Here is an 11,591-nt window from a genome sequence, read left to right as displayed (position 1 = left end):
ACAGAGCCTGATGCGGGGCTCGAACCCACGAATTGTGAAATCATGACCTGAACCGAAGTTGGATACTTAACCGACTGAGCCACCCAGATGCCCCATGGGGTGGTAGCTTTCTGAAGGAGTGAGCAGTCTGGCCACCCTGAGCCAAAGCCCAACTCCTCTCTCTGGCTGTGCAACCTCCTCCAGGTCCCTTGACCTCTCTGAGCCATAGTCTCCTAGCCTGTAACACGAGGATAATGACACCCAGCTCACAGGGTGTTTGGAAGTGTTTGGCCAGATAATGCCCGGGAAGCATTTCGCATGGTTCCTGGCACGGGAGAAGTGGTAATTATTATTATGATTCTTAATCAGGTGAGGCTGCAGGACAAGTTGTTGGGGGGGGGGCAGGGAGTGAGCAGAACATTCCAGGTAGAGAAGAGTGCCCACAAATCTGGGAGGGGAGAGATGGGGCATGAGAATGACAAGGTATTCAAAGAGTGAGAGGGTGGAGGGTGTGGCTGGAGTGGGTGGGTCTGGGCCACTCAGGGTCTGGAAGGGTCCTTGGATGTCTCCTGAGGGCACAGGGGAGCTGTGGGAGGGGCAGGGGCAGAAAGAGGGGCCATGTGAGGATCCAGGGACTGGCACTGGTGGAGATTTGGAGGCTGGAGGGAGGAGGCAGAGCGGATGGGGCCTGTGCTATGGTCTGGCCCGTGGGAACCCAGAGGAAAGGCTGTGACAGAGATTCAGGGGGCAGAGCAGGAGGGGATGGGGAGAGAGGAGGGAAGACGCCCCACAGCCTCTGGGTAGATGGTGCAACGGCACTTGAGATGGAGAGCCCGGGAAGGGGGTTGTGTTGGAGGGAAGACGCTGAGTTTGGGGGGATGCAGGGCACTTGAGGCCCTGGGGGGCACGGAGATGCAGCTATGGGTCTCTGGAGAGGGACTGGGTGGGAGGGAGCCAATTGAGACTTGGTTCTGAGGGCAGCAGGGAGCCATGGGAGGAGTTGGAGCAGAGCAGGAGCAGGGTCAAATGCAGGTGCTGCAGGCAGGACAGAGTGGACTCGGAGCCGGAAGCTGAGGAGGAGGAAGCCCGAACTGAGGCCAAGGCCATCAGAGGTGGGACTCTCTGAAGGGTCACCTCACCCTCCTCCAAGAAGTCTTCCTGGCTGCCTTCCCCACGGGTTTGCTACCGCCACGTTTCCACTGGGACTCCTTTCTCGCCATCTTCACCTCGCATGTGGGGAGTGCAGAGTCAGACGGGACCAGCTGACGAGGACCAGTGGGGTGGGGGTGGCTGGCTCTGCCACTAGATTGGGGGTGGGGGCACCTCCCTCTGGGTCTGGCTTCCTTCCCCGCCCAGGAAGCTACCAGTCCTGTCGGACTTGTCGACCTGGGAGGCACAGGTGCAGGTCCTGGAGTCTCGCTGCAGTGTCCTCACCGGTGCGGCCAGCACCATGGACACCTCACGGGCTCTGCCGCTCTTCCTGCTCCTGGGTAAGTCCCCTGCGCAGCCCCTTCCCCACCAGTCCGCCCTCTTGGCAGCTCCCCAACGCCCTCCCCTCCTCTTCTTGCAGCCTCCGGAGCAGGGGTCGTCACCCACAGAGCCTCTTCTGGAGTTCAGCGAACCAATTTCTCCTTGGACTCAGAAAGCTCTTTCCAGGGCCCAGGTTCGAAAGTCTCCTCCATCAACCCCCCCGACTGGAAATTTCCAGAGCAGTCTCCAGGTTCAAAAACCACTGCTGCTATCCCTCATTCCAAACGGTTTCCTGAGGCCTCAAATTTTAACGACGTGCCTAGGTCAGACGTTTCTGCTGAGGGCCAAAAGTTGAGCCCGGATCCTCCTACCTCCCCTGAGGCCCCTGGTTCCGAAGTATTTTCTGATATCTTGGGTTCTCAAGTTCCTGCCGAAAACTCGGAGCCGTCCTCGGTTAAGACCCCAGCTTCAAACATTTCTGCTCAGGCCCTGGAGACTGAAGTTGAGACCCCAGGTTCACAGTTCTCCCCTAAGGATCAGGATCTTAAAATATCTGCCCAGAAGCCCGAATCCAAAGTAACTGCAGTAGCCCACCCAGCGGAAAGCTTCCCCCAGCAGGTGGGGAGGCCTCTGTCGGTGCTAGTGGGGACCACCATCCAGCTCCCTCTGGTTCCAGTTCCCAGCCTTGGCCCTCCCGCGCCTCTGGTGGTCTGGCGCCGAGGCTCCAAGGTGCTGGCGGCTGGAGGCCTGGGGCCGGGGGCCCCCCTGATCAGCTTGGATCCTGCTCACCGGGACCGCTTGCGATTTGACCAGGCCCAGGGGGGCCTGGAACTTGCCTCTGCCCAGCTAGAGGATGCTGGGGTCTACACTGCTGAGGTCATTCGGGCTGGGGTCTCCCGGCAGACTCGGGAGTTCGTGGTGGGAGTATATGGTAAGTGGGCACTGAGGTCCAGAGTGCAGGCCGCAGGGCCTGCTCTGCCAGACCTTTGGGCAGATCACTGCTGTCTGACCTGTTTTCTCCCCTGAGGAAGGGGTTCCTGGACAGGGGAGAGAGGACTTCTAGGCTAGAGGGAGGAAGGATAATAGGGGCTGGGGGCCAAGACAGGGGTTCTTGGGAGAAGTTGGGCCTGGGGATCAAGACTCCTGGGGGCTTGGAATCACGGGTCTCTGGGAGAAGAGGGGGTGGGGGAAGGGAGGGCGGGCGGCGGGCGCTGGGGGACTTAGTGGGTCCCTGAGAAGGAGGAATCCTGGGCTTGGGGCCCTGAAGTCCTGGGTGTGAGGAGTGAAGGCCGGGGCCTGGAGTCCTGGATCTGGGGGGCGAGGGGGCCAGGGACCGGGTCCTGAGCCCATTCCCCTTCTCCCAGAGCCCCTGCCCCAGCTGTCTGTGCAGCCCGAGGCCCCGGAGATAGAGGAGGGGGCGGCCGAACTCCGGCTGCGCTGCAGAGGGTGGGGGCCGGGTCGCGGGGAGCTGAGCTGGAGCCGGGACGGACGCACCCTGGAGGCAGCGGACCCTGAGGGAGCGGAGCCACCGCGGATCCGCACAGAGGGCGACCAGCTGCTCATCGGGCACCCTGTGCGCAGCGACCACGCCCGGTACACTTGTCGCGTCCGCAGCCCCTTCGGCCACGCGGAGGCTGCGGCCGACGTCAGTGTCTTCTGTGAGTCGGGGTACGCCTCCGGTCGGGGGCTAGGATCTGGGCGCTCGGGGTCCCGACTCCCTGGAGAGGAGGGGGTTGTTGGAAGTCCAGTCCTCGCGGGTCGTGGCGGAGTCCCGGCTGACCCCAACTCTCCCGGTTCCGACCCCTTCCCCCACCCAGACGGCCCGGATCCTCCGGTCATCAAGGTCTCCTCGGACCGCGACGCCACCCCCGCCCTCTATGTCACCAAGGGCAGTAACGTGACCCTGCGCTGCTCCGCCGCCTCGCGGCCGCCCGCCGACATCGCGTGGAGCCTGGCCGACCCGACGGAGGCCGCCGTGCCCGCCGGCCCGCGTCTCCTGCTGCCCGCGGTCGGGCCGGGCCACGCCGGCGCCTACGCCTGCCTCGCCGCGAACCCGCGCACAGGCCGCCGCCGCCGCTCTCTGCTCAACCTCACCGTGGCAGGTGAGCGGGCCCGGGCGGGACGGAGCGGGCTTCGCCGAGGGGGCGGGGCCGCAGCGGAGGGGCGGGGCCAGCAAGGGGGGAGGAGACTCCCCGTAAAAGGGGCGGGGACGCCCGGGATAAGCGGCGGGGCCAACGAGGGCCGGCGGGACTTGCTCGACTGGGTGAGGAAGGTCACGAGAGGGGAGGGGGCCAGATTCCCGGGCCAGGAGCAATCTCAACAAATTAAGAGGAGGATCAGATGGTGAAGAGTGGAGGCCGGAAAGGGACGGAGTTTCAGTTGCTTGGGCCTGTTAAGTGGGATCAGCAAATAAATTACCTGAGGGCCCCTGGGTGGTTAAGTCAATGAGCTACCGACTCTTCATTTCAACTGACGTCATGATCTCACAGTTAGTGAGATCGAGCCCCACCTTGGGCTCGTGCTGACAGCGCAGAACCTGCTTGGGAGACTCTCCCTCTCTCTTTCCCCTACCTCCGCTCATGCTCTCTCTCTCAAAATAAATAAATATTTTTTAAAAATTACCTGGGGAAAGGGGAGGAGTCATAAGAGAAGGGGGCTGGGCCATTCTAGAAAGGGCCGAGTTATCTTAGAAGAGGTCGGGGGGGAGGGGTGTCGCATCCGTAGGGGCAGAGATGTCTGGTTGTTGGCTCCCAGTAACTTGGTGGAAGGGGGAGGACTAGAAAGGAAGGGGGGGGGGTTATGTTTGCAAGGAAAGAAATCCGTGCAAAGATGTTTTTCTAGGAGAGAGGGGCAGTCAGTGGGGCTGCCGCTGCCCACTCAGCCCGGAAGTTTCTGGGAAAAGGGACGCCTAGGGGGCGGGTCCAGGTGAAGAAGGGTGGGCGTGAACGCGCGGAGATGAGGGGCTCGAGGGGCGAGGGGAGAGAGGCCGAGCCCCTGTTCTCTCCCTCTGCTCCACAGATCTGCCTCCGGGGTCCCCACAGTGCTCAGTGGAAGGCGGTCCAGGGGACCGCAGCCTCCGCTTCCGCTGCTCGTGGCCCGGCGGGGTCCCCGCGGCCTCCCTGCAGTTCCAGGGTCTCCCTGAAGGCGTCCGCGCAGGGCCGGCGCCCTCTGCGCTCCAGGCGGCTGTCCCCGCTCACCCCCGGCTCAGCGGCGTCCCCGTCACCTGCCTCGCTCGCCACCTGGTGACCACGCGCACCTGCACGGTTACCCCGGGTGAGAGCTGGTGGGGTTTCTTTCCTGTTTCCCGGGGAAGGGGTATACATTTTAGCTCCTTTAGGAAATGAGAAAGGCGGACTTCTAACTCCAGGAAAAGAGATTTCCTTTGTCTTCAAACCTACAGAAGCACCAATACCTCAAGCAGGGGAAGGGGCCACAGTTTCTTTCCTGGGCCCAGGAAGAGGGCTGACATCTTCCTATGTGTCCAGAGCAATAAATGGTTGAGAATAATATGAGTTCCTCAGTCCAGCACCTGGGCCATAGTATGTATCTAATAAGTCCTTGCTAAGGAGATCAGGTGATGATGGACTGAGACATGGGCAGTGCTTCCTCATTTGGCTAACGTGTTGGGGTTTCACAGCTCTTTGCTTCACCAAAGCGGGCAGGACTTGGTCTTTGACTCCAGGGTCAGGTCTGGACTCGGCCCGGTTTCTTCTACCTGCAGAGGCCCCTCGGGAGGTGCTGCTTCGTCCTGCAGTGGAGGAAACACGGTCGGGGGAGGCAGAGGTGGTACTGGAGGTCACTGGCTGTCCTCCACCATCCAGAGCATCTTGGGCCCGGGAAGGGCGGCCCGTGGCCCCAGGAGGAGGGGGTCGCCTGCGGCTCAGCCCAGATGGGCGCAAGCTCCTCATTAGCAACTTCAGCCTGGATTGGGACCTGGGAAATTACTCCGTGTTGTGCAGTGGGGCGCTGGGTGCCGGGGGCAACCAGATCACCCTCATTGGTGAGTCCATTCCTTTCCCAGAACCCAGAAGTCCTCTGTTCCCTCAAACCCGGTCCCCAGCCCCTTCTCCATCAGATCCAAGAGTCCAAGCCCTCAGTCCCCTTCCTCTTGTAGGCCTAGAAGTCTGGATCTCCAGACCCTCTACCCCAGGACCTATGGGTCCAGGTCCACGGCCCCCTTCCCTCTCCCATCTAGGACCCACAAATCCAGCCCCCACCTTAATTCCCCCAGGACCTTCCATCTCCTCGTGGAGGCTGCAGAGAACCCGGGATGCAGCAGTGCTGACTTGGGATGTGGAACGCGGGGCCCTGATCAGTGGTTTTGAGGTCCAGGCACGAACAGAAGGCCCCAACCTGGGTAGAGCCACCACCTACAGGGACTGGATCACCCTGCTCACCCTGGAGCCTCAGGAGCGGTCAGCTGTGGTGCCCCTTCCTCATCGGAACCCTGAGACCTGGGCCTTCCGTATCCTGCCCACTCTGGGGGGCCAGCCAGGGACCCCATCACAAAGCCAAGTCTACCAGGCCCGTGAGTTGGGGCTGCTGGAGGCTTCTCCTGGGCTGCTACCCTCAGTCTGTTTCGTTTATCCCCCCTCTCTGCTCGTATCCATTTTCTGGGGCTCCTTTAACAAAGTACCGTGAACCGGGTGTCTTGGACCAATAGAAAGATACTCTCTCACAACTCGGCAGTCCTCCTTCTAATGGAAATGAGGGCCGTGCTCCCTCTGGGACTCTGGGTAGATGCTTTTCTGGCCTCTTCCAGCTTCTGATAATGGCCATTAGTCCTTGGATTGAATCCTTGGAGTTCCTTGGCTTGTAGCTCCAGCGCCCTGGTCTCTGCCTCCAGTTTTCCACAGCGTCAGCGTCCTCCTCCCTGTGCACACCTCTGTCTTCTTCTTGTAAGGACACTAGTCCGGTTGGGTTCGGGCCCATCCTCATGATCTCATCTTGACTTGATTGGTTGAATTGTGTCTCCCCCCAGAAAGCTATATTGACATCTTAACCCTCAGTACCTGTGAATATGACCTTATTTGGAAATAAGAGTCTTTGCAGAAGATTGACTCTATATCTATGATAGCACATTATTTCTGTCATAGCACATTTAGTTTTTGTCATAGCATAACCCATAATTAGGATATTAATTTGTGCCTTCGTTTCTGATTTCCCTGAAAATGAATCCCCATGAGAGTAGGGATCTGGGTTTGCTCACCAATGGATCGTTACCAGTAGAGTGCCAGGCACACCACAGTTACTCAGTAAATGCACAATGAATCAAGAGTCTGGGGTCCCAGGTTCTTGGGTCCTAAAAAATCGTTGGAGCAGGGAGCTTAGGAAACTTGGCTCCAGCTCTGGTTCTTCCTGCTTCTAATTATCCTCTCTGGTCTTCCAGGCCCCACCCTGAGCCCAGGGGCCATTGCTGGCATCGTCCTGGGTTCCCTACTGGGCCTGGCGCTCCTGGCAGCGCTTCTCTACCTGTGCATCTGCTGCCTGTGCAGCTTTAGGGGTAAGTGAGGGGCCATGTGGGAGGGTCCTAGGAAGAGACCCGCTGGAGACCTGGCTGAACCAATCAGCGCAGTCACAGGTCATTCATCCCGCCCCCACCTCCATATCAGCCAATCAGTAAGGCTCCACCTCTCAGCCTCGCTTCCCTGCTCATTGGCTGGGTTGGATGTTGGTACAGCCAATCGCGTGTTTATGTTTCTCCTCCTCTTTCCAGGAGACTCTCTGAAGAAAAAGAAGCATCCCCCCTCTTTGCCACCTGTGGTTCCCCCACTGGAAAAGAAGATGCAGAGTGTAACCCCAGTGCAGACGCCACTGCCTCTGCCCCTCAAAGTCCCGCTGGAGGACCCTAGCCCAAACAAGGCTCACCAGGTGAGTGGTGCCCCAGTGTCCTTCTGGAATAGGGGTGGAACTTTTTATGGTTTTTGTTTGTTTGCTTTTGTATTTAAAAAAAAAAATTTTTTTTAACGTTTATTCACTTTTTGAGAGAAAGAGAAAGAGACAGAAACCGAAGCAAACTCCAGGCTCTGCGCTGTCAGCCCAGAGCCTGTCGCGGGGCTCAAACCCATGAACTGTGAGATCATGACCTGAGCCAAAGTCGGATGCTTAACCGACTGAGCCACCCGGTCTCCCCTTTTATGTTTTAATCAGGGAGAGGAGACGGTCTGAGTTCTCTTCCTCCAGGTTTACTTGTTGGTTTACAAAATTAGTCAATTCCCCCTCCCCCCCTTTTTTTTAATATATACAAACCGGACAGGAATTCCCACCCAATTTTTGTCATGTTAAGTGTGAAATTCCAGCTTACCTCCAAAGGAGAGAATACTCCTTTACTCTTCCATAAAAATTGGCAAAACTCCCGTTTTCTTTCTGTAGTGGGAGGGAATGTCTTCTTCCCTGAAAAACCTGGGTTGTTGCATGTCTTGTCTCTCCCAAGGGTGGGTGAACATTTTTTTATTCTCCTTTTGCAAGTGGAGGGAACCCGGCTAATTTCTGAATAGCGTGAGCTAGTGCTAGAAAAGCGTGAGTCATGTCACATTCAGCATGTCGCATTCAGGGTAACCTCTGAGGTTGTCTCCTTCCCTTCCTTTCTCTTCCAGGCCACTGGCCCCAGTCCAGTCATCTCTCTGGGTGGGGGCCCAAGGACTGTTCGGGCAGCCACACAGGTGTGACCTGCTTTGCACAGGATTTTTTGGGTAGGACTTCCTGGTAGGCAGGGCCATCCTGTCCTGCTGTGACTAAAGACTGGACCCTGAAAGTGGGACTTCCTGTCTCCTTCTCAGTGCAGAAGACTCCACTTGTATTTGCACAACCAAGCCGCTGTGGCTCCTGGGCTGGGAGAGACCCCCGCTGATCTACCACTGTGGTTTGCACACCCTCTAGGCAAGCGAGGGGCCTTCCTACGTCCACTTGCTTCTCCAGGCCACCCCCATGCAGCTCCCAGGGTCTTTGTCTTTTTTTGTTTTTTAATGTTTACTTTTGAGAGAGAGCGTGTGCGAGTGGGGGTGGGGTAGAGAGAGAAGGAGGCAGGGTCCCAAGCCGGCTCCACACCGACAGCAGAGACCCCAATGCAGGGCTCAAACTCATGAACCGTGAGATCGTGACCTGAGCTGAAGTCAGACACTTAACTGACTGAGCCCGCTAAGGCGTCCCCAGGGTCTTCATCTTAAAACGGCTCAGACTGGGTCCTTTTCTCTTTAAACCCTTCCGTGGCTGCCCTTTGCCCGTCAGAAATCTTCCTGAATCCTCCCTGTGATTTTCAAAGCCTTATGGTTTGGCCTCTTGGCCTCTGACCACCCCCTCCTGCACTTTCACCCCTGCTACTTGATTAACACAAGGCTTTTTTTTCACCGGATGCTGGATTTGGCCTCCAGGGCTTTGCCCCAGAGGTTGCTCTGCTTGAAATACCACTTTTTGCCCTGTGCCGTCCACTTCAGTGATTTATAGGAAATATATATTTGGTCATTCAGATGACCAAAATATGTTTTGCAGATATATCTGGTCTTGATCCATGGTTTCTGAAAATGATTCAGAGCCGTAAAAGCAAAATACCCATTTCTTGCTATTAATGAAGGTGACTTTTGGATGCCCCCAAAGGCGGGGCTGGTTGCCTGGAAAGTCAAACCTGCAAATGGGGGATCTGGAACTTTCAGACCCATATCCGCCCCCCCCCCCCCATCTCCAGGAAGGGGAAGGACTGGAGGTTGAATCAGCCAATGGCCAGTGACTTAGTCAATCATAATTATATAATGAAGCCTCCATGAAAACCCAAGGGAACAGTGCTTTGGTCCATTTTGGGAGAGCTTCCACTCTTGGTGAACCAGAGTGCTCCCATGTACCACTAAGCTGGACTCCAAGATCCACAGGGACAGAAGTTCCTTTGTTTGGGAGCTTGCCCTGTGTATCTCTTTGTCTGGCTGTTGATTCCTGTCCTTTATCATATCCTTTAATAAACTGATCAATGTAAATAACTGTTTCCCTGAGTTCTGTGAGCCACTCTAGCAAATTAACCAAATCTAAGGAAGAGGTCTTTGGAACTTCCAATGTGTAGCCAGTCGGTCAGGAGCACAGGTAGCAGTTTGGGGCTTGCAGCTGGTGTCTGAAGTGGGGTATGGAGGCGGTAATCTCGTAGAACTGCACCCTTCACCTGGAGAATCTGATGCTACCTCTGGATAGAGTGTCGGAATTGAGTTGGTGTCTGAGAATTGCTTGGTGTTGGGCTGCTAGAAAGAAGCCCATCAACCCAATCAAAGGAGAGATGTGGAGATTCAGAGCACAGTGAAGCGAGGCTTTAATTAACGTTCTTGCAAGAGGGAGTATCTGACTGACAGGCACACTTGGGGCAGTTACAGCAGACGATTTATCTCCTAGCACTCAAGTCCCTCCCCTGGTTCCTCATTGGCTGAGTACTACAGAGGTTACAGCCTGACCCGGAAGTTGCCAATGCCCATATAAGGCAAACAGTAGACTGATTGGAATAAATGTACATTCCCTGAGGTGATGCAGAGACTTTCAGTCCCTCCTCCCTTTGTTCTTTGGCGCATGCCCATTGCATGCCCATTGCAAAGCCCGCAAAGCGGAGAGGGGAAGAACCAGGAAGTGAAGTGTCTAAGAGTTTGGGAGTCCATTGTGGTGTGGGGGGGGGGGGGGGGGGGGGGTACATATTTCCAATAGGTTGTAAATCTATTGTTAATTAGACAGCACAGCTTTTATTTGGTATTTCTGAAAATGAATCATCTCCTTTACTTCTCACAGGGGGAACCCCCCAGTGTTGGGATCAGGTCCAGAAACCCTAAAAATGTAACCATTACAAGCTTAGGAGACCCTTCCCTAACCCATGACCCTAACCTGCCTTGACCCTGACCCTTCTGCTCCTCGAACATAAATACAGAAGTACTTGTTTAGCCTCTGACTCCGTCTCTAAACTGAGAACTTCAGGAAGGCAGAGACTGTGCGTGTCATTTTATCCCCAGCACTTAACACAGAGCCTGGCACATAGCAGGCAATCAATAAATACTGCACATGTTTAGGTGCCAGCGAAAGGCTGGGCTTGCAGCTGCTGTCCCCAATGATGTCTTTCTTTTTTAGCTGGGTTTCTCATTGGAAATTTAGGGAGTGCATCAATGAAGATTCCCTTGGCCGCAAGAAACAAAATAAATGGTGGCAAAATGGATGGTGGTTTCAGGCTGGCTCAGCAACTTAGTGACCCCATCAAGGACCTGAGCTCTCTACATCCTGCTCGGCCACCCCCAGTGGGTTGGCATATTGTCTTATGTAGCAAGATGGCTGCCACAGTGCCAGGCATCACCTCTTCACAACAACTGTATCTGAAGGCAAAAGGGAGGGAGCAAGGTTCCCTTCCCACACCCCTCCCCTCGACCAACCTCACTAGCGAGGAAAAAACTTTCCTGGAAGCCTACTGGCAAAGTCCCCTTGTTGACCCCAAACTAGCCACGTCACTGCAAGTGAGGCTGGGAAACCAAGTATCTCAGCCTGTGTCGTGGGAGGCGGGTCTGAGAGCAAAGAAGGAGGAAACAACCAAAGCAAGGGCAACCAGCATCTGTCTCAGGGAAGGAAAGGATGTGAGGTATTCTGGTTAAAGATTGGGGTGAAAGAGGCCTTTGGGAAATAGAGCTCTTAGATCTTTTTGGAAAGGTGAAGCCTGGGGTCCTGGGTACCTGGATCCTTGATATCATTTCTGTATCAGAGCTCTCATTTCCTTTTAATCACTAGAGTGAGGAACCTAACACACGTTGGCTTCTACATACAGGGGGCTGTGTTGCTTATGTAAGTGAAAGTGGGCATCAGGTAAATTTTGATCCAGCTACTCAAACGATGGCATCGTGGACTCAGTTTCTTTAGCTCGCTCCCCCTCCCCCCGCCACTCTGTCTTTCAGTGTTTGTATCATTCTCAGGCTCTACGTGCTATCTTCCCCACCACTGCTATCCCCACAGACCCAAGATCTTCCATGTAATGGAGAAAAGCAACTCATCTAGATACACCTCACACCACTGAGCTACATTATCCAGTGGAATAGCATCTTGTGAATCCATACAGCTCTGGAACTCATTAGCCGAGGGGCTGAAGCCAATCAAAATCTACCAAAGACAGAGAAGGCAGAAATGATGCTGGAGAGGCACCACCA

At 55.8% G+C, this 11,591-nt stretch overlaps 1 protein-coding gene across 1 annotated transcript; it reads left to right on the top strand.

Moving 5' to 3' along the window:
- The first annotated feature begins 46 nt into the window (after window positions 1-46).
- VSIG10L (V-set and immunoglobulin domain containing 10 like) lies at window positions 47-8,441 on the top strand. The gene is made up of 10 exons (XM_030299287.2): window positions 47-1,469; window positions 1,550-2,380; window positions 2,814-3,107; window positions 3,267-3,551; window positions 4,468-4,722; window positions 5,171-5,449; window positions 5,681-5,977; window positions 6,839-6,952; window positions 7,166-7,320; window positions 8,046-8,441. Exons 1-10 carry the CDS (start codon window positions 1,430-1,432, stop codon window positions 8,115-8,117), a joined length of 2,622 nt encoding a protein of 873 aa, XP_030155147.1. The 5' UTR covers window positions 47-1,429; the 3' UTR covers window positions 8,118-8,441.
- Window positions 8,442-11,591: the final 3,150 nt, after the last annotated feature.

This window comes from Lynx canadensis, chromosome E2 (genome assembly GCF_007474595.2).
Source record: "Lynx canadensis isolate LIC74 chromosome E2, mLynCan4.pri.v2, whole genome shotgun sequence".
NCBI lineage: Eukaryota > Metazoa > Chordata > Mammalia > Carnivora > Felidae > Lynx > Lynx canadensis.
The sequence above is the reverse complement of the archived record's forward strand: the minus strand, read 5'-3'. Positions and strand labels throughout refer to the sequence as shown.